General features: G+C 37.1%; 1 protein-coding gene across 2 annotated transcripts in view; it reads right to left on the bottom strand.

Annotated features, from left to right (window-relative positions):
- Positions 1–22,803, bottom strand: part of VCAN (versican) — a 113,140-nt gene that overhangs the window by 52,634 nt on the left and 37,703 nt on the right. Inside the window, exons 6-7 of one of the 2 annotated variants that reach the window (XM_029217545.1) lie at positions 18,489–18,782; positions 8,634–11,612 (exon numbers count right to left, since the gene is read on the bottom strand). In XM_029217545.1, coding sequence (XP_029073378.1) covers positions 8,634–11,612; positions 18,489–18,782 — 3,273 coding nt within the window. The remainder of the gene's footprint in view (positions 1–8,633; positions 11,613–18,488; positions 18,783–22,803) is intronic. The other variant, XM_029217544.1, reaches the window with a different exon arrangement.

The following is a 22,803-nucleotide window of genomic DNA, read 5'->3' as shown; positions in this document are numbered from 1 at the left end:
TTCTTTCCAGTTTCAGATCTCCTACTTAGACTTCAAATTATTTACGGAAAAATGCTTTATATATTATCACAATAATTCTAGCAAGTATTTAGAAGGTTCACCATAATTTATTTTCCTCCCCCAAATCAAACCACTCTTTTTAAGAATAATTACAGCCTTCATGCCAACAGATCAATGTTTCCCTCCTGATCCAAACTCAAAGTCTAAACACTGGCATATCTCTCTAAGGAGCACACTTTCTAATGCAATAAAATAGGTTCTCAATTGTCCACATGATGCCCTAGGTTGAAAGAATATTCTACCTTTTCTATTGCCTCAATTGTGTTATTAAAAAAAAAAATCAAAGTACTTCCATACAAATGAAAAAAAATATACAACAGTCTTCACTAAAACACATCCCCACGCCCTCAACCAGGGCCCCATTCTTGGAATCCTTCTATCAATAAAGCCACTTATTCACCAGCTTTTCCATTTGTACGTGACAAACTGGCCTCACTGAGGTGCAATGTTATAAATTTTGTAAACTGACAAAAATAGGTAATGCCTTTTTCAAAATAAAATGTTCACTTTAACTCATTAAAATGGAACCTCACAAAGCATTTCTTTTTCTATTTCTTTTATCCCTCTTGCTCCTCTCACCACACATCTCTCCCCTTGGCTACGCCCCTCCCCCCCCCCCAAAGTTCTGAACACTGTCTGGGCCCGTGAATACATTTTTTATTCATTGCACAAATGAATGATCTAAGAGCTATTAAGAAAGAAGAATGTAATCCCTGTGTAGAGAACTGGGGGGTTTCCTTGACAACAACAAAAAGACAGCAGGGAATGCCCATGTTTTCTATGAATATGCAAGAAGAGGCCTGGCCCAGCACCTGGAAAAATTTGTAAAGAATTCGTAAAAAGATCTTTTCTTTGAAACAAAATTAAATTGGTAGTTATCAAAAATCACAAGCCCAATTTTCACACATGAAAAAGAGCAGAAAGCTAATGAATTCTACGTGTAGATACTATAGAATCAATACTATAACTATATTTAAATTTTAAATAAGGGCTGCTGCTGCTTCTGATTTGCACCCAAAATGGCATCATCCTAGACAAACACAATCCATAGAAGATTAAAATTTTAACAAGCTCTTGCAGTTAAGCAGATACTATAGTATAATTATATTTGGCTCCCTGGTATAAATCATCTTGAATTTTAAGATAATTCCATTTTTAACCTATTTAGTACAAAACCGTCTAAATCTTCCTACATTTAGAAGTTCAGAATGAAATAAGTGTTGAAGCTGAGAGGGAATTAATTTGCACTAAGTCATTGCCACGTGCCAGGCACTGTGCTTGGTGTTTTCAAGTCACTTAAGGAGCGTTAAATGTGCAATGTGTCTGCCACCGTGACTGGCAAGCCCTGGAAGAGATCCTTTCTCCTTTAAGCAATCTGGTGAGTTTGTGGTATTAGCATGTATTTTTAATGATATAACAACTGAGGTCTATGGAGATCAAGCAATTTACTCAAGACCAAACAGGTCACAAATGACAATGTTGACCATGAACCCAGGTCTGTTTCCAAAGGTTCTTTCCACTACATCAACTGAGTCTTCCATGTATCCCATGGAGCAAACCAACTACTTATCCATGGTCGTTCAGAATATCACAGACAGAGTGTGCTTCAAAAATCCAGTTCTAGCGTAGTACTTAGTGTATGGCAATTATCTATTTGTTGAATACGTGTATATCATATATATGTTTGGATACATATATGTGTTTATATATATATAATCATCTTTTTATTTCATAATCCCTGTGGTTTGGAAAAAAGAGTATGGGTCAGAATTTAGGAAATATTATTCTTTTTATACAATAATCGCCACTACATCCATTTTACTGGCAAAAAATTCTGACAGAAAATTTGAGAAATTCCTGGGTCCGCATTGCCGAGAATCAAAGGAGAGACTGACTCTAGATTCCCCAACTTACAGCACCTGCTTCTGTAATATTAGTGATTCAAATTTCACTTGAATTAAGATATCATAAACCTATAGATCACCGTTTAGAACGTGCAGCCCACTCTTTAAAAAGTAGTTTTCTGTCATTTAACTTTACAAGTGTGTAACTCTGAACCGTGATACTTCATAGGGATGTATTTTGAAAAGTTCAACGTATTTAACTTACAGAAGACACTATCTTTATCAAAAAGTATCAATCATTAAAAAACAGAAAAATGTGAGAACAATCCCTCCTGAGGAAGTTGCCTGAATATCTCTGGTATCCATGAATCTGTATAGGTTTCTAGGTGAATCCTAAGAAGGCATTCATCTTCTGAAGGAGGGACGCCCACTCTGTCATCCCAGCCCTATCTGGAAAAATGCCTGATTGTACTTGGGGCTCCTTAGCCCCACTGGTGAGCTTCTATTGGGAAGCAATCGGCTAATAACCAGTTTCTGGTAATTTATTTTTGATCTACCCCTCCAACAAGGACTAACTTATATATCTTCCTCCTCATGAACTATTCTCTGAATCCCCTGCCTTCATTGATTCCTTCTTTGCTGACCTCATCTGCCATTCACAATTAGTACCTCATACCAAGTGTGTAATTATGTGTTTCTGTACTGCAATTATATTTGATTGTGTTAATACTGGTTCCCCAAAATGCACTTAAAATCCTTGGGAGCAGGGCCTACGGTTTATGTTTATTTATTTGTTTGTGCCCCTTTTAATTCTGTTAAAGAACAAGGCATGTTGTAGCTTTACCTGAAGAGAACCCTTGATTGACTGCACTCTGCTGGAAGACAGTGTATGCCTTTCTCTAGAGGTCACTGCCAATAAGAACTAAGTGGTACCTGCCTTTGGTTAACGCCCTACCTCAGTAGTAGTTTTGATAATAGCAACTTGTAATTGCAAATGCCATTTTCAGAAAGAATAGGTATTGGTTCACGTTAGGAAGAAGACAACAAGTTCCTTTTAGCTATCTATGGAACATCTCTTTTATTAGTAAAACTCAACCTGTGAGAAATACAATTTCAATTTCTTAAATTTTTCCTTGAGATTAGTGGGTTAATAAAATATTTATAGAGCACTTAAAAATTTGAGAGTCGGGCTTCCCTGGTGGTTCAGTGGTTAAGAATCCGCCTGCCAATGCAGGGGACACGGGTTCGAGCCCTGGTCTGGGAAGATCCCACATGCTGCGGAGCAACTAAGCCCGTGCGCCACAACTACTGAGCCTGCGCTCTAGAGTTCGAGAGCCACAACTACTGAGCCCGCGAGCCACAACTACTGAAGCCTGCGCACCTAGAGCCCGTGCTCCGCAACAAAAGAAGCCACCGCAATGAGAAGCCTGCGCACCGCAACAAAGAGTAGCCCCTGCTCGAGGCAACTAGAGAAAGCTCGGGTGCAGCAACAAAGACCCAACACAGCCAAAAATAAATTAAATAAAATAAATTTTTTTTTAAAAAAAGCTTTAAAAAATTGAGACTCTATGTATGTTTGTATGTGTGTCTCTATGGGACCGTATGTGTTATACATACAAAATATTTCACTTAGGAGGACTTTGTAAAAAGGTAACTTTTGGTCTGTAGTGCAGTGTTAAGCTCATTACTAATTTAGAAACATTAAGGTCAATTCTGTTTTTCCTACTATAGAAGCGAAAGGAAGATAGACAGTCTCTTCTTTTTTCACTGTTTGACTAATAGAAGAACTCAATCCTTTTCTAGACAGCCAAGAAGAAATGGGGGAAGCCATCCTAATTCCCTGCAGAAAAAAATGTGCTTCTCTGGAAGGCAGCCACAGCTGGAGCCCAGCAAAGGGAACCACTCAAATGTGCAGGCACCCGCCCCATCCATCCACTTTCAGGGAAGTGCTCCAAAATTCTGCAGGAGAGAAACAGCCCAGAATCAGAGCTACTGATTTCAGCATGCTGTTCTCTTGCCATAGCAGGTATCTGAATAGCATACACAGTGTCCCATATTAGCAGCAAACTAAATATAAGCCATCTGCTTTAAAACCAATAGAATGCCAGCAAGAAGCCAGTCTTTCCAGAGTCTATGTTCTTTCAGAAATTGATGGACAGGCTGGCACCTGAGCCAATAGAGAGTCATTATTCCTATGAGTTCATCAGGGGAGAGAATTGCCTCACTGCAAAAATGCTCCAAGGAGCGCCAAGACATAGACCAGTGCCAAAGTGTCAGACCCAGTGTGCCTCCGTTTGCCCATCTGCGATACTTTCCCTACTTGCCTCACAAATTATCTCTGAGGTTTAAACATGATAAAATATGTAAAAAGTGGTCTGAAAGTATCAAGCTCTAAGTGTGTGCTTGATGACTTTGCTCTGCACATACTCTGACATGTAATTATCTATGATTTTGTTTACACATAGTTATCAATAAGATTGAAGCTAGATTTGCTTAATTTGTTTTATACGGGATCATACAGAGTTATTCAAAGGTAAAAGTTAATAAATGTGTATCATTATAGTGATAGATGGATAATTAGGCCAATTTAGAAAATGTTTTTACTTTAAAAAATCAATTCATTCAGGAATTAAATGTTGCTGCTTATTTTGAATTACCTACATGTTATCATTCTCTTTCTAGCTGTGTTCTGAGGCACGTTACTTTAGAAACTGTCACTGGGGGTGAGGCAGAGGTCCCAAGAAAGTGGGCCTCCTGATATCCCCCTCAAACACTAACCGGAACAGCCACTCTTTTTATCTACTCAAAATATAGAGGCCCTGAATAACATTTTATTTGAAGAAAGGAATCTGATCCTGTAATTAAAACTCTGAAAATAATTTTCCTACATAATAAATTCTATAAAAATGAAAAATGTGATTTTAAAAAATTATATGAGGCTATCTTGGGCTAATATTACCTTTTAAAAAATGATGGCCGTACAATCAATGGTATAAATATTGGCGTTTACCCAGATATCCCCTGTTCTCAGAACTAACGTCCCTTATTCTTTACCCTCTCCTCAACAGCATCATATTCAGAAAATAAATCTTTATCTCTATATACATTTCTCAAGTGTACAAACAAAATTGCAGATGGGATTAATCATATGGGAATTATTTCTGAATGATGTCAGCAATAAAGTACCATAATTCTCAATAAGGAAACAGAGTAAAATGAACTCTAATTTAGAGGCCAAAATTATTCTTCTCAAAATCTCATTAATCTTTAATGCCATTTCATTAATAATTTTATCAATATTTAATATATATATACCATTTTAGTTTAATATTGGCTTAATACCTGTCTTACACTTAGATTTGGATAGATACACATTATAAAACTAGCAGAAAGGAACGCCTGGCAAGAAAATAATAACAAGCAGGCCTGAGAAATAGTATGTAGTATACACTTGTTTAAAACTTGTTTAAAAAAACTAATAAGCCACCTATTTTAAGGTTATAACCATGAACATTTGCATAATAATGTTAAATTTAATATCTGTACACTTCCACATTATTCTCTGAGTTAAAGGTACAGTATATCAGCTTTTAAAAACATTCAGAATCCTGTTACACTAACTTGTGACATTTCAGATGATTTCGAGGAGCATTCTTTAAAAAAAAGGAAAAAAAGTCCAGAATTGATAAAACTCTTCCTATGCCTTTAAACTCTATAGACTTCATATATGTTCACAAAGAAAACCTTTCAATAATTTTTCAAATGCAGGTGTGCAAATCACTCCTGAAATAGACAGGAGTCATATTTCCAGTATCCCCTGAACCACTGTTAAACCCACCCTATAGCATTTTTCAGCTCATAAAAGTTTTATGAGCTGAAAAGTTCCTTCAGATTTTGTTTAACTGCTAACTACAGTTGCTCTCTAGCAATAGCACCCTAAGTTGCTATTAAGATCCACTGGAACAATTATAACATAAACATGTCCTGCATAGCATGTTTTGTTTCATAATAGTAAAATTTTTTCTAAAAAATCAAGATTTATGAGTGGCTGAGTGTAGCAAAAAAATTATGAATGCCTTGGTTTAGTGTAGCATGCGTGGTATTTTTGCTTACTTGAATATAGAGTATGTGTAGAGTTCAATTTTATGTTTATGAATAGATTTATATAAATTTGTACATGTACCAAGGATTTTCCAGCTTGGAAAAATGTGCCTTAATACATAAAAAGGTTGGTTTTCCAGGCACATATGTATTTTTCCTTATTAATGTACACCTGCCCTAAAACTCATTAATTTAACATCTGCTTTAGGGTTTGCCCTTGTCAAAATGAAAAATCCTTGAAAAATTAAATTTTTCATAGGAAACAAATGAGTATAAGTAAAGCAGTTGGATCTGAGTCAACCTCATTGTCTTATCAAGACAATAAACAGTGTTTTTATTCTTAAGGAGAATGGCATGTATAAAGCACACGGAAAAGCCAGATAGATGAGGGGGCTGGGATGGTGGGAAAGAGAGAGAGGTGGAGGGAGGGAACTAGATAGAGACATGTCCTATCCTCACCCCCAGACCCCGCGCCACTCACTGGAACCCCGTGCCGAAGGAGATAACCAAGTATTCCCTTTCCACAGAGTTTTCTGACCCATTGTTATAAACGCTGAATGAAAATTAGTTTGAAGGGAAATCATGGTCACATGTTTTAAAAGTGGAAGAAAGAGGAGGAAACACCTAGTTGTGTTTCCCAGACCCAGCTGAATTAAGCTGACAATTCAGATAAAAATACACGCTTTGTATAAATGGTTTCTGAGTTAGGTTACTCAGACCCTCCATTTCAAGTAAGCATTTATAAACTTAGATTTTGTTTTTCCCAGATGACTGCCAATTCTTCCACGGAGATTGACTTTCACTTTTTCCATTTTGTAATTTGATCACCCTCACCTGAACGCAGTTTCCCATTTAGAAGAGTTTTTAAATGCAGAACATTTTTTTACTATTTTCTATATCATTTGATTCAATGTAGTGTCTACACTAACAAGAGAGTAATCTAAATTGGGAAAAACTTCTGTATAGTTAGTCATTCAAGTATTATTTTTTTAATTCTCAAATTAAGCGTTCATAGTAATCCCTATGCTTCTCTTCAATTCTTTCTTTTTCACAGTAATATCTTCTTGTCACTTTTCCAACCCTACTAACAGGAATCCTCATTCCCACTACTTGGCAGCTCGCCTCCTCTCTCCAACTCCAGCTCCAAGAGGCGGAAGAGGAATGTAAGAGAGAAGAAATATGTTATGGTTTCCAAGAAACAGCATTATTACCAGGAAAATAATGCTCCAATCCTGGCCTGGTTCAACGGTATTGGGAAGTGGAGATTAACGTCAATATTCTGGGAGTGTATTCTCTCCTCTACTGTTCACTGCCCCACATGAACTTTTACACTGAGAAAGTTCTGGGTGATAGAAGCCAAGTTACCATCTAACAGCACTGGAAGCCAGCTGACTTGACATTAGAGCCACCTGTGTTCCCAACAGGTGCACCCCTGAGCAGGCTAATGAGGGTAGCATCCCTCTTAAGAAAAATGACACCTTGAGGGGTATAGCCCAACATTAAGAGAGAAAACCTGCTCAAGATCATTCTTCTAGCCTGACTTCTCAGAGCCAGGTCAAGGAAAAATGAGTATTTATTCCTTTAATCCACATATTAAAACTAAAACACAGCAACTTAACTAAAATCAATGATCTTCTAAATTAAAAAAAGACAAATAAACCTGAATAGATCTATTGAATTGCATACACTATGTATTCGCAATTCAGCTTACTGAATTTAGAAGATACAGTTGACTGACCTTTAGGAAGGAATAAGTTATGTTTGATGATAAAAATTGCAAGTATTAATCAATGTAAAGAAACAGCTTTTAAGAATTTTGCCAGAGAGATGTATAAAATATTTGAACAGAATAGAAGGCACTGTGAATACTCCTAGAGACAAAATAACTAAATCATAAAATAAATAAAATTACAGCCTGGTTTTTAGGGAACAGAAGTAATGCTGACATATCCACTTTCTGAAATTATATTTGACACAATAGATGACAGCATTTCCTAGAACTGAGCTAGATTGGTATTTGTTCTAAATATGTAAAGCCTCATTAAAATACCCAAAGACTACAGCTTGAAAATACGTTCAACTTTCTTTAAAATAACATTTAAACTACAGACCCACATTACCCACCCCAAAAGTTGTATAATAAACCTGCAAATCATGGAAGAGAAAACCCAAAACAAACCTTTAGATGTCTTTTTATCAGCCCTAGGCATATGCAATACGGTTTTAGCTGTCCACAGTGTAAGTACTGAAGGTTAATAGTTAAAGACCAATGGAATGTTAACACAGTCTAGTACTACACTTGAGTAGTAACACATGGAAAGACACTGAAATTAAAACATTTTGTTCTGCATGTTCTGAAGTGATGTAACAGTGATGATTTGGTTATATTAGATGACAAAGCAGGGCTTCTTATGACTTTTAAAATAAAATAATATCTAACATTCTTCCAATTGTTTAACATATTCTTCCAATTCTTGTACAAATACATGAAGCTAAAACAGAATTTTTTCACACTCCAGTTATCTTCTACTGGCAGCATTTGGCATGTTGATATTTTTTTTCCAAAAGTAATTTTCAAGATAAAATGCTGGTTGCCTTGACTGCTATGTCTAGAAAGCAAAGACTTACCTGTCTTGTTTTCTCTGACCTCTATAATATAAACATTTATGTCAGGGTGGAATTTTGTCCCTGCTGAGGGTTCTGGAGTGGAAAGTGCCTGTGGTCTGAAGGCTTCTTTGCCTTCCACAGTGGGTGGTCTTGCTGGCTGTGTGGCAGAAGGAGTACTTGAAGTTGTGAAATATTCTCTATCAATATCTGTTTCTGTTTCCTTGGCTAATATATCCTCAAGGGTAGTGGGAGGAACACGAGATGTTGATTCTCCAATGATTACCATGTCACTGGTTGTTTCTTCATCAGGTTCTCTGTCAATGAGAGGCGGCTTCTCAGTGGATGCTGAAGATGTGTGAAGTCTGTCTACTGAACTGAAAGCAGTAGTGATATCACCTGGAACCGTGGCTTTAACTGTTGAAAATTCTGGGAGTTCTGTGGCCTTGGGCTTTTCGAATAATCCTGAGCCTAAATCTGTATAATCTAGGGATGTTTTCTCTATTTTCTCAGTAGTGGTTTCTTCTATAAGCCAGGTAACACTGGTGCTAAAAGGTGATACAAATCCCCTTGGACTGGTACCTTCTGTTTCATATTTTTGTTCAGGCCCTGGGCTTAAAGATACCTTTGGCCCCATGCTTGGTATTAGTGTTACCACACCATCTGTTTTTGCTTTGGGCTCAGTGACAGCACCAGGTGGATAAGACATACTCTGCTCAATTTTTCCAGTTGGAGTTGTTTCTAAAACTGGGACTCCCTCGGAACCTATCACCAATCTGTCTTCAAAGCCTGTATATGCTGACCCATCGCTCTCTTGTTCATCCAAGGGTGTTGTTGTCTCCTTGGCTGTGTCAGCTGTAGAACTGGGAGGAGGAACTGGTTTCTCTGGAGTCTCTTCTTTCCATGGAAATTCTTCCTGAGTTGTTTCCTGTGCAATTTCTGTTGTTGTTCTTATAGTTTCAGGATAAATAGTAGCCTCAAAGTGAGTCTGATCAGTGACATGTATGTCTTGAGAGGGTTCACCTAGAACTTCACCTTCTGATGGAATGGAAGGTACCAACACTCCCCATTCTGTCTTGGGAATTACAGAAAGAGGAATGGTATGGGAAGTGTCTACATAAGTAGTAGGCTCCTGGGTGCTACTATAATTAAAAAATGCTGATCCTTCCACATCTGAAGTGTGTGTAAATTGGGGGACAGTAGATACAGGCTTAGAGACATCCATATCTTCTCCTTCATCCAAAGCACTTCCCTCTATGGTTGCATGAACAACTTGGCCTTCCATGCTTGTGATAGGAGAAACTCTTTCTTCAGTCGTAGAATCTCTCAAAGTTGACTTTTCTGTGATGCCAATTGATGTAGTTGGCCAAAATCTGACTGTGAATTTTTTATGGTCTGTTGTGTCTTCCTCAGTAAACTCTAATGGCTTTTGAGTACTATCTGGGATACGAGCGAACTCATCTCTTCCATCTTCAGTAAAACCTGGGATTTCTTTATCCTTTCCACTCACTCCCATAGTGGTGAGTAAGGCAGGGGTCAATTTTGGAGAGCCTGCATGTTCTGTGGACCCTAAAGGCTTTGATGCTGTATTATCTTCATCCAATGACCATTTTGATACAGTAACCACCTCCACATTTAAAGTGCTTTGAGTCAAATGCACTGTTGTAATACCCTCATCATACTTTGTGGTATCTTGATAGCCATCTGTTTCTAATCCATTTGGAGTTGTCGTAAAGTCTTTCTCCACACCTGTTGCCTCCGCCGGTGCCACACTTAGCTTTGTTGTTGTCAGGGCTGGGGAATCAAAAGATTTGGTCATTCCCACTGAATACACTGTATGATGAATTTGCTCTGAAGAAGCTGTAGGGAACTTCATTCCAGAGAAGCTTTCTTCCTCTATTTTTCCTATAAATGAATCTTCGGTGATCTTTTCCTGTATTTCATCATCTGTATAAGTAACTGTTCTCATCTCTGGTCTTAGTGTTTCTGTTCTTTCTCTTCCTGTTTGTGGAGAGGCATAAATAACTGTGGATGTTCCCTCAACTAGTCTTTTATCACCAGAATAAGGAAACAATTCTACTTCAGTATGACGCTGTGATGGGAAAGGTGTGGTGGACATATACTGGTCAAGAAAATCTTCAGCTATCCTACCATTAGTTTGTTTCTCTTCCCAGTGGTCCATGGATGACCCATCACTGTTGGGCATAGTTACAGGTGAAAAACTCGTCGATGCTGAGACTAACTGCACCTCCTCTAGCTGAGTGCGGGTGGTGTCTTCTGAAGTCTTTGATACTGTAATGACCTCAGGTATTTGGCTAAAGACCGAGGTACTCTGACCAGATCTAACTGTAGATGTTCTGTCTTCACCATCATCTTCTCCCAAGGTGAACCCAAAGTGGCTTGTGGTCACTGATTCAGAGACTGTGCTTACTGCTTTCTTTTTAGTTTTGGATTCCGGGGTCATTGTTGTAGATACAAATGGCGTTTCAGGTACAGTGAATTCCTTGGAAGGAATGTGCTTTGAGATTTCCATTGATGTTACCAAGGGACCCACTTCTATTTGTTCAATTTGTGTAACTGATTCTCGTAGTTGTATATCTTCCTTGACACCATCGAATGAATCAGTAGCATGATGGAAGATGACAGTTGTACTTTGGGACACTTCCTCCTTAATTTCAGATATGTCTGGCTTTCCAAGAGGTCCTGAAGCAGAAGGTGAGTAATAGTCCATATCCCAAGGCTTCTTAGTGCTCTCATCGGGCGTGGGTGATTCTGTGGCTATTCTGTGTGTGATAGTTAGAGGCTGAACTGTGGCTTTCTGTTCAAAATTGGCTATATTTCCCACAGGAGGGAACTTTGTTGTAATGACAGGTAATTCAGTGATTAAAGGGACGATTGGTGTAGCTCTGTCGGGTCCCATTTGTAGTTCTGATAAAGTGGGTGAGGCAGTTTCTGCAAGCATATTCAGTTCGGTGGTTGTAGCCTCTGATATATTCTGTTTAGCTAGAAAAATAATTTCAAAGAGTTGATTAGACAAGTCACTAATAAAAAGTTGTATGTCCAGTGTGTTTGTTAAGTGCTGTTGTGTACTTTGGGGCAACCCCAAAGTGTTTTCTGATGGAGAGGAGTCTAAAAACTATACTTAAATTAATCTGAAGACAGACAATTGAACATTTAATCATCACAAATTGATCACTTGTTTTATATTGAAAGGGTTAACACTGGTTTTACCCATAGGTATGAATGACTGTTCTTGGCTAAGGGAAGTGAATACTTGGCTAAGGGACTGTTCTTGGCTAAGGGAAGTTAAGATAAGGAGAAGTTAAACATAAATAAATAAATAAATGCAGAGTTTGGAAACAGTAGGTACGTTATTTATCAGAAGCTACAGCACCAACTTGAAGTCTAGTAGGAGAACTTAGTGCTACTATTCTGGAGGCTTCTGTCTCTAGCTACATAATGTCTCTGGGGAGAGGGAGTGCCTCAGATTGCAAAACAACAAAAAAGCCACATCAAATGTACCCAAGTTACATATCAATGATTACATTGTCCATAATGTGGAGGCTTTCATAAAAACAGGATATTAACACCACTATTCACTTGATCCCCGGTGTTGGACATTTGTCTTCATATTCCTTTCAAATCTGCAGAGTAGCCTTGTTTATAATAAATAATAAAATGCCTCTGGCCGAGGCTGCTTGGCATTTGTTGTAGTTCTACATCTTGTTCTATGTTCTACACATTATGTTTGTAACTCTTAAGGGTCTTGGTTCCAGCCTTACTTTTAGCAGGAAATGCAAACATAGAACAGGAAGTAAAGTACCCACATGATATATTTTAGCTCTGTAATTACAAATCACTGGAAACAACCCTGAGCATCAGAAAGAATGGGCTCAGGCAATATAAAGTAACATGTCATCATAAAATGCTACATTATAATGCCTCCAGATTTACAGAGAATGGCCTGGCCTGTTTAAAGAAATTTAAGTTGTGTATAAAAGTGACAGTGTTGTAGATAAGATTCCATCTCAACATAAAGAAAATGCAGCAGCTTAGCACATAAAGATTTTGTTATTCCTTTTTTTAAATTCAGATTTTCAAAAATCAAAAACTGATTGCCACTAGACTCAGAAGGAACTGATCTGAGGAAATCTGTAGTCATTGTTTTGCTACATCCTGTATGATTTAAAACTAGTTGTATGGGTAATGTCTGTTCCCCTGATAAAAGTTGTAATATCTGTAGTACCTGTAATATCTTGTGGCTTACTCTTAATAATCCCCAAACCAGAGTCCTTGGAAAACAAAACTGGATACTTTTGAGCTCCAGCTACTCCATCAAAACTTAATGATATTAGGGCACTGAAACTGCTCTGTATGATACTAGAATGGCAAATACATGTCATTATATATTTGTGCAAACTCAGAACGTACAACACAAAGAGTGAACCCTAGTGTAAAATATGGACTTCGAGTGATTATGTTGTGTCCATGTGGGTTCCTCAGTTGTAACAAACATACCACTCTGATGGGGGATGTTGATAATGGGGGTGGCTGTGCATGAATGGAGGCAGGGAATATATGGGAAATCTCTGCATCTTCCACTCAATTTTACTGTGAACCTAAAACTGCTCTAATAAATAAAGTCTATTTTAAAAAATTAATGATAAAATGATGTGATTTTGTTGTAAATCAGACTTGAGCTGTAACAGATTCCTCATTTTTTGTCTGGTATGAGCTGTTATTAGCTGTTGTCATTTCCCAGACCATTTTAAAGCCCAGATTCATCAGTTTTATAACAAAAACTTGGGGGCCATTTCATTATGATGTAGTTAAAAATTCTTTAGTCTGCCACTTTTTATCCCTTTGTATTAAAACAAAACTAAACAACAGAACAAAAAAGAATCGCACTCTTCAAAAACATGTTAAATAACTTTTTTTTTCCTTTTTTTTAAGAAAGCTTTTTCTGCATTCATTTCCTGGAAGAAGCTTTTGTTATTTTGATTGACATGAACAACTTAAGGAACCTAAGTGAGGTTGACTATTTTTCTTTTCATTCAATTCTCTATCCTCTGAAATTCCATAACTGTTACCTCATTTAACTGCCAAATATCATGTTTGTTTTATAACTGCATTCTTTGGGGAAACAGTAAAATGTACATATAGAGAAAGTTCCCATGGAAACATAATATAAACACTTAGCACACTGCACATTAGAGAAAATTTAATCATGTTATTATTAACAACAATAAAAAAGCTAATTTTGCTTTTTCCCTCTGAGTAGTTCCATAGCTGATGAAATTCACTTAAAAGGAGGTGATAACTGCAATAGGGCCAAAAGAGAGCCTGTGAATCAGGTCTTCCTATGCTCCAAGTTCTACGTTAACAACTTTCCACAGTGCTATGAAAATAATTTTATAGCATTTTAAAAATGAACGACTCAGATTTCAAAAACTACGTAACTGCCTGTCATTATCAATTATTACCGAACTGTTTGGTGTTGCCTTCCTCTAGGCCCGGAACACAGTAATATGACAGTAGTATGTCTCAGAGAATCTCCTTTACAAAGGTAGGATCTATGTGACTTTGTTTTCAAAACCAAGGGTTTTCAATAATTTGAGAGCCCTGTTTAAAAGTCTGCTTATAATTAAGTTGATTAATTCTACTATTTGGAATGGAAAACCTCAGACTTCCTTTTGGGGTTGGGTTGCTTTTTCATCAACTTAACAGCTGATTTCCATCACAACTCAGTATATCTGAGCATCTGCACCATTTGCTTCAACCATTCCAAAACAAAGGAACTAATTTTAAAAAACACAAATATCTACAAAGAAATATCTTAAGAATAAATGCCAGTGTATTAATGATGACTATTACAAAGGTGAAAGCACAACTCTACATTATTCTAAAAGTGTCTCTCCAGAAGGAGGATTCACATGGAGAAATTTTTGCCCTGGAAAACTACCAGTGTCCCTTCAACTTCATTATCGAGGAAGGCAACAGAAAGCAGCAGGATTCTTTTCCCACAAAAGCTCCCTTCCAACATTTGCAGCTGTCTGCCACACAGATGTTTCACATCACTGTACTTTATGGTATTTTATATCCTATGGACTATCTTCTCCAGTGCTTCTGTTGTGAGACATGAGGCAGATTTTCCTAATAAAAGATAAAAACCCTATTAGCAGCATGATGGTCGATTTAACTTATACCCATACTGCCTACATTATAGGGAAATCACTGGATATTCAATAAGTTGATTCCGGGTTCATGGTTGCGGAAAGAGTAAAGTTTGGAACAATGAGATTAGAATTCAAATTAACTTTTAAAGTTTTACGAGTGATTGAATGCTAACCAATTCAAATTCAATAAACAGAGACATCTAAAAAAATACCAGTTTGGGAAGGATAAGTTTTGACACTATGGTCAGATTATGATCTAGGGCACAAAAAATATAATATACTAACCATAGGTTAGAAGGGCAGGTCAATTGTAAAAGTGGACAAATATATAAGAAAGATGGCATAGGATGTGGTGGGTACTTACTTAGCCTTCTCTAGACCACTATCTCTAGCTCCAAGTTTAATCCAACAGAAGGATGTGAAAAACAATGAGGGTTCAAAGCAAGACGGCATAGGTGATTAGAGGCCTCAAAATTAAAATTTCAGAACAAGGAAATTGTTTCAACTGAGGGAGACACTGAGGGACAACCGAACAGTTGTTTTCAATAGTAGAAATGCTGTAATTTAGATTTTGGTCTCCAATTTAAGAAGGAAAGATGAACTCAAATTCTAATGCAAAGGATTTAGATAATTGGAAAAACTGAGAGTGATAGTAATAGGATATTGGAATGGGTTTTCTAGGAAACATTCCCTATCTCCCTCTCCTGGAGATCTTTAATAATATTAAATGAGAGGTTATTATGAGTCATCAATAGTTTTGATTCACTTAAATTGGGGAGTATGGATGATCCTTCAAAGCCCTGCATAACTCTATTTCATAGAACTTGCTTAACTCTGAGGTCAAAGAAAAATGAAAAGTGCACAATTTAACCATCAAGGGGAAATGTACAGGAAAACTTTATTTCATAAGGACATTAATTTACTTGTTTTTCAGATTCTAATTATATTTATCATCAGCCATTGTTAATGGCTGATTAACAATGCCATTGTTAATTCAGTGATTTGAGAAGGAAAAGGGAATTAGAGCAAAGTGAGATTTGGTATTGTTTATTCACCATGAAGTGGCCTTAAAAACACTTTCTACTTTTGGTAAAAGCAAACAAGAAAAATATCCTTATATTTCTAAATTCTTCTACTTAACCAGCCAGCTGTACATCTCTGAAATCACTTTTGGAATTGTCCTTAAGGCCATAACTCTTACCAACTTTAACTCCATAAATTTAGTCACTACTCAACTATGTGGGAAACTGGACAGCAGGCAAGTCATTTTGAGAATATTTTTCAAAGTAAAAAAATGTATATTTTAAAAGAATCTCTGAAAAACGAATTAGAAATTTGGGGAGGCTGTTGGCATTGTGTGTGGTTTAAGGAAGGCTTTTATGTATGACTAAACTGTCTTAAACTTTTATATGCTGAATAAATTTTGAGTATGGTAGAGTCTTACAGAAGAACTAAATAAGAATCTAGCCTTTAGCTTAGATGGGGAGAAAAATGAAAATTTGAATCCATTATATTTGCCAATTATATATTTCTAAGTTATATAGATTCAAATGAATTAGGAAGAAAAAAATGGACCTAAACTTTCAAATTTTATTCATATTTTATATAGATTTTTACTAGGTGGTTATTTTATTTGAATCTAACTAGATTATTATTTTGTACATTCATGTGAATTCCTTATTTAAATAAATAATTTAAAACACATCAGGATGAATTCTTTGCGGCTACAGACAGGCTTTGGTTTAAATTTATTCTCAAGAAGAACAAAAATGTTTAAAAGTTTTCTAGTGCCACGTTTATAATGCACAAGAAAATAAAATCAAACAAGGTAGTCATGCTGGATAATTCAACTCCTTCCTTACTTTAACCTCTCTAACCCACCTTTCCCCATCCCCTCTCCAACACACACACACAGATTTGATTTTCTTCCTTAATCACATCAGTCACTTAGTGTAAAACTGATTTTAAAGCTTAAACTACTTGAAAATATACCCATAACCCATTATGGGTATATGGCTTAAAGGAATGATATCTTTCTACTTCTAGGGATAAGGTTTTGTTACTATTGTTGATGCTTGTTTGTTTTCCTAAAAATGATTAAGACTTTTTCTGTAGTTTCGGGGCCTAGGAACAAAAACTAATATTTTCAATGGCTTTTCATGGCCAGCTTGTATCACACTGATACACAACACGTGGCTTTAACACTCAGAAAGTTGAGTTTACAGGAAGAGATCCAAACAGAAGTACCTTAGCTGGGAAATAGCAGTATGTGAAACCATACCTTTCTGTTGCACTAACATCTATTCTCCTGACTACTCAAGACATCCCAGTTCTGTGTCTTTTTGGTTGATGAAGAATGTCTGTATATTTCACTTCAGAAACCAATTACAAAATAAGCTAGTGTATTTTCTACTCATTTCAGTTACAGTTGACCCTCCATATCCATGGGTTCCACATCCGAGGATTCAACCAACTTCTGATTAAAATAAGTAAAAAGTTCCAAAAACTCCAGAAAGTTCCAAAAAGCAAGACTTGAAATTGTTGTGTGCCAGCAACTATTTACATAGTTGGTATTATATACTATTACATAGTATAGGTATTATAAGTAATCTAGAGATGATTTAAAGTATACAGGAGGGTGTGTATAGGTTATATGCAATTATTACTTTATATAAGGGACTTGAGCACCTGCGGATTTTGGTATTCCCAAGGTCCTGGAACCAATCTCTCATGGATACCAAGGGATGACTGTATGTATCGCTATAACAATATATATTGGAAACTTAGTAAAAAGTTCTCACTGTATTTCAATATAACGTGGCTCTATCTTGAACATACTCAAGGTCACCAAAAATTCTAGGAGATATTTGTTTTGCTGGCACAATATAGATCCTACTAAATATCACAGTGAGACTCTGGATTACTTGCTTGTTTAATTAAGCATTCTACAAGCACTATAGCATGTGACTACTAGTGCTAAAATAATTTAAGGACATCTGAAGAATTAAAATAATTATATCATGAATATTGAGAAATGTTACTTAAAATCCATTTTAAGTAGTAAACCTGACTGAAGATAGCCTATTTATGTTAAGGCTTGCAAAAAACATATACTGTACTTCAATGTGATACTAGAGAGTTAAGCATTAGAAGGCACATATTTCCATTATTTGAAATAAAATGAGATAAAATAAGATTTTTATTTATAGCATGGTTCAGTTTTAGGTATTATCCACGTCAGCTCCAAGTACTCACCTGCAATTACTGAAATTTAAATCCTCCGCCATTTAAAAGAAAGGGTGACAGCAAACAAAGACGAAATAAACAGAATTCAAGGATTCAACTCAGCCACAGTTGGTCCCAGCATTACAGCGTCAACAATCTAATTGCATTCAAGGGCTGCAATTAATGTAAATCAAGTACGCAGAAACATGTTCTATGGTTCTAAGTGCAGTGCATCACAGTTAAGGCCTTCACCTGACATTTCCTCATCCTCTCTAAAAACACCATTTGTCAAACTTCTTGTTTTAACCGTATCACTGCTGTTGCATTTCCTTGGTTTTGAAAGTCACTGAACTGTTTCCATTCCGTGCACACACTGCAAGACATGGAATCATTCCGATGGCTAGTTGAACATCAATTGCACGGCTTCGAAGTATTTTTTTTTTAATCTGTAATGTTTAAAAAGGTACCAAACACTTACGTTTAAAGCAGTAGGCATCAAATCTGCTATCAGGGAGAGGGAAGCCTGTCTGGTTCTCAAAACGATACAGGGTTCTCACCCCAAGTAAACCACCTCCACACTGGGCCCTGGCCACAGTCACAGGGTGGCGAACGCTGGCGTCCGACAGCCACCCGTAATCACACTGGTCGAAGCCGCTCCTCCACGCCGCTTGGAGCTCCCCCACTGTCGCCAGGCGGGCATCTCGGTTTTCACACCCTTCTCCAGCCTCCTCAAAGGTGAATTTATTGGGAGCAGTGATGTGGAACACATCACCTGCAATCAGAAGAGGAAAAAGGGTCTAAATTTTACTATTCAGTCCCTTTCTGTTTATGGGAGATGGGGAAAAGCACGTAATTCTTTTTATCATGGCAAGGTAGCAGCTTCTATACTTTAAAGCAGAAAACTCAACGTTACCTCATTTTGTTATTACTAGTGATAAGAAATAACACAATAAAAAAAGAGAACACACGCCAGAAAAGTTTCATTTTATATACATATATTCCCATAGGCCATAGAAGCAGTCATTTGATAATAAAGTTACAATCAGTTCTTTAAAATGAACAAACTTTTCCAAATGATTCTTTGGTTTACCAGACAGGAAACGGGTTTTCTCTTGAATGTAAAAGGCTGTGAGGTACTTATTAACATTGCATGTTGGAAAGAGAAACTTGCATTGAAATGTCACTGAGGTTATTTTTCTTTGTCTACCCTAAAATCAAATAGTAATTCTCTGACTCTCTCATCTATCTCTACCATCAAAATGGATTAACTCCCATCAAAGCAAACAATAAAACAAGAAGACCTCCAGGGTTTGAAGAGGGGGACGGGAAAGAGGCAGAATAGAATGCTGTTTCCTGCCTTCCTGTCCTAGACACAGGGCTGCCTTGATAGTTAGGCAGGTCATGGCCTACACTTGGGCAGGGCTGAGAGTGTACGGGGGCCAGTATCCCATTCAACCAGCCAAAGGTACCAAAGCCTTCCTGGAGGAAGGGGCACCCTTTTTCTGCTTGCTCTGCCCAGGGTGGGTACCTTTTGCAATCTGTCTGCCCAGAAGGAGCGCCCTTTGCGGTTCTCACAGAGTTACTGTATGTGCTAGCAAGGGCTCTAACTAGGCTGGAGAGACTCTTACATTTGCTTATTGATGAACAAAGAAAGGCAGGACATTTACTTTGTTCATCGCCAGGCTCCATTAGACCCAAGTAGTATGTTCATTATCACTTAACCTGTCACAATAAAGTATTCTGGAAATGCCAGAGTTTGTTAAATTGGAATTTTACTTGGGTAACTAACATAACAACTTGCTGAAATAAATGCAATGTGAATTAAATGATGCTTTTCACACATGAGCACATAAGTGGCTAAACAAGACAGAATTAGAGAATACCTAAGCAAATATAGCAGGTATGGGGAGGAGTATAAAACGAGGTAGAGAGGAAGCTAACATACTGATAGCCCATTATTACAGCAGCTGTGGGTCCTGTTTCTATCTCACTGAGGCCACTCTCTGATTCTATGAGACATTAGACAGCTGGGATGCAGAGCTCTCATGATTTGGATCTTCACCTAACTAAATCCATATGTAACAAGGGATTGTTTAAAATGTGTAGAGCCATTACTCTCTGTGCGTGTGTCCTAGCTTTATAACACAAGAAAAATCAGTCAGGGGAAAAAGGCCAAATCACCCATATCAGCTCTTCTCACTGCAAATCTAAAAATGCTACCAACGAAACTAGGCCAAATCCCAATAAGAGCTATTTGAAGAAGAGAAAGATAAATGACTTTTACCTGACTGAAAAAAGCAAGGTAGAGGTGAGAATGGGTTTTTGTCCTTAATTACCTAGGCTGGCAAAGGACAGTAATCTCACATCCAAAAATATACTATAAGAACAAAGATTCCCCCTCCCCATTCCTAGCATGTCTCCCTTCCCGCTAAGTTTTAAAAGCTTAAGGGTCACAGGACCAGTTGCATAGTATGTACTTAATAATTTGTTAAATGAATGGCATTTAAAGTTCTTGTTCAAAAACAAGGGGCCCTTTTTCTTCCGTCCTTCCCAAGCAGCACATTAAAGAGCACTAACTCTGCTGCAGAGCTTTGGGTAGCGGTTGTCTGGGACAGGCGATTCACTCACCTATGGATTTGGCTCAAAGCAACCTGGGGACAGGCAGACAAGAGAGACTGCGTCACCCCAAGCAGCCTCAGCAGCCCCGTTCACCTCAGCATTACACTTGCATTTGGCCTGAAAGGAATGTAAGTGTGGAAGAGGGCAGCAGGCCAGCACGCTTCCTTCCACGGTGGAACACTTGGGTTTGTTATTACAGCTGGAATATCAGTTTTGTTGCCTCCGTTTTCTGCATTGGGAGGTACTTCTACAATGAGGCAAGAGTACTGTTCCTTTTCAGTAACAAGAGTGATCAGCCAACCAGAGCAAGGCAGAGAAATATAATTAACTGAGGAAAACTCTGCTTCTCCAAACAGCAATTTTAGTCCATATGATGGAAGAAATCAACTTCTCCAAACGCCATACCAAAGGGCCAATGAAGAAAAATGACGGCATGATTTTCTGGGTAACTGGTTTCCCTATCTTAAATAGCAAACATGTTTGGGGTATTAAAGGAAAGAAAGGCTTCAGTAGGTGCTGGCAGGTTAAAAAGAGAGTACCCTTATTATTATTAAATCAATAAAGAACTACTTATAGAACTTTTAATATAAAAACTCTTGTTAAATCTGACATTATATCAAAACAGTGATTTAATTCACTTGTTTGGAGGATACAATTTCCATCTATCCAATCTCCAAAAAATAATGATTTTACTTATTTAACTAAATTCTGTTATCCCCAAGGCCACCTATTTTCCTTTTCATTTATATGTAAAATTTTATCAAACATTGCAAATAAAATTCTAAAAGCTTATTGAAAGAGATATCACCATTGGGTTTCATGTAACTCAGATGAAAAAAGGAAGATTTAACTGGCATTAATTGAGTTTACCCTAAGGTGAGAATCAAACCAATTCATCTCTAAAGATAATGTGTGGCCTGTCATCATATATGTCATAAGCGTTTTTTCATTTCAAAATAATGAGAAAAGGAAAAGAAAAACATTTACTTTAACTCTGTTCCAAAAAAAAAAAGTCTAAGCCTTTCTAAATCATAACTGTTTAACATAAACATTACCTTGTCCACTTCAAAAACCTAATGATATAGTGAAGCATCCACACTATGGAATTCTCTTACTGAGTCTTAAAGCTTTTAGAATTGACACTCAATCTCTACCGAAAGCAATACGTTGAATGCCTAAACTTTGCCCTTCCTATGTTTCAACCTCAAATTATTAAGGCCAGACATCTTCTACTTTTCTCAAATATGCCAGAATATCCTGGCATCAGTTTCATACCAAAACCAGAAAGGAAAAAAAAAAAGTGAATTAATAGGTAATACACAGATAGCAATAACTGAACTAATTCATATTACTGTGTCCTTTATTTCTAAGACATCTATTTTTACATTTTATTGACAAAACTAAAATAGCCTCCTGTCAAGTACTTTTTGATTCACTAGTTGCCTGGTTTTAAATAGATAATCCTTTGACATTATATATTTTTTATCTAACATAATACAAATGTAAGGAGATCTGTTTAAATCAGAATTAACCTGTTAAAAGCTTATTGTTGAAGATGTGGATGGAGAAGGTTATTAACTTATCGTTCAAGTTCTAAGAATATAATTTCCAAAAATGTCTTCTACAGAAAACTGGTGATCCTTGAGACATGAGTAGGTATTCCAAAGAAAAGAGGTTTTGTGGACATTGGCATTTAGGAAACAAACACAAGTCATCTGACAGGTCTTCGTTTCTGTGAGACTTCTCAGAGTAGTTAATATTATAGTATTTATTTGGGAGTGCCCACAAAGAACTTAGGATTTTTAAGCCATTTGACCAGAGTAATCTCCTTTTCTCATAGAAGACTAATTAACAGTCCATGGATCTGTTTCATGGAATAGTTTGGAAAACACTGCTCTAGAGACATGTGTGTTTCAATCAGGAAAAGGAATCTCAATTGAGCCATAACAAAGATAACTTAGTATTAAGTTTCTGGTAGCCTATGTGTTAACCTGCTCGAGATAGAAGCAGACTGCGTAGACCAGGTAATCAGACAGAATCAAAGCAGGAACCAAAAAACAAAGCAAAGGGCATATGAAGTCCATTGCCTCCCAGGGGTGTACCAGAGACTGCAAGGGAGCAAAGGAATCTGGCGCAGAGCAGGGACCCTGATAAAGTGTCCACAACCACACGTA

Source organism: Monodon monoceros, unplaced genomic scaffold, assembly GCF_005190385.1.
Source record: "Monodon monoceros isolate NGI ecotype Baffin Bay Population unplaced genomic scaffold, NGI_Narwhal_1 Super_Scaffold_12, whole genome shotgun sequence".
Lineage (NCBI taxonomy): Eukaryota > Metazoa > Chordata > Mammalia > Artiodactyla > Monodontidae > Monodon > Monodon monoceros.
Note: the sequence above shows the minus strand (reverse complement) of the source record. Positions and strands in the feature narration are given on the sequence as shown.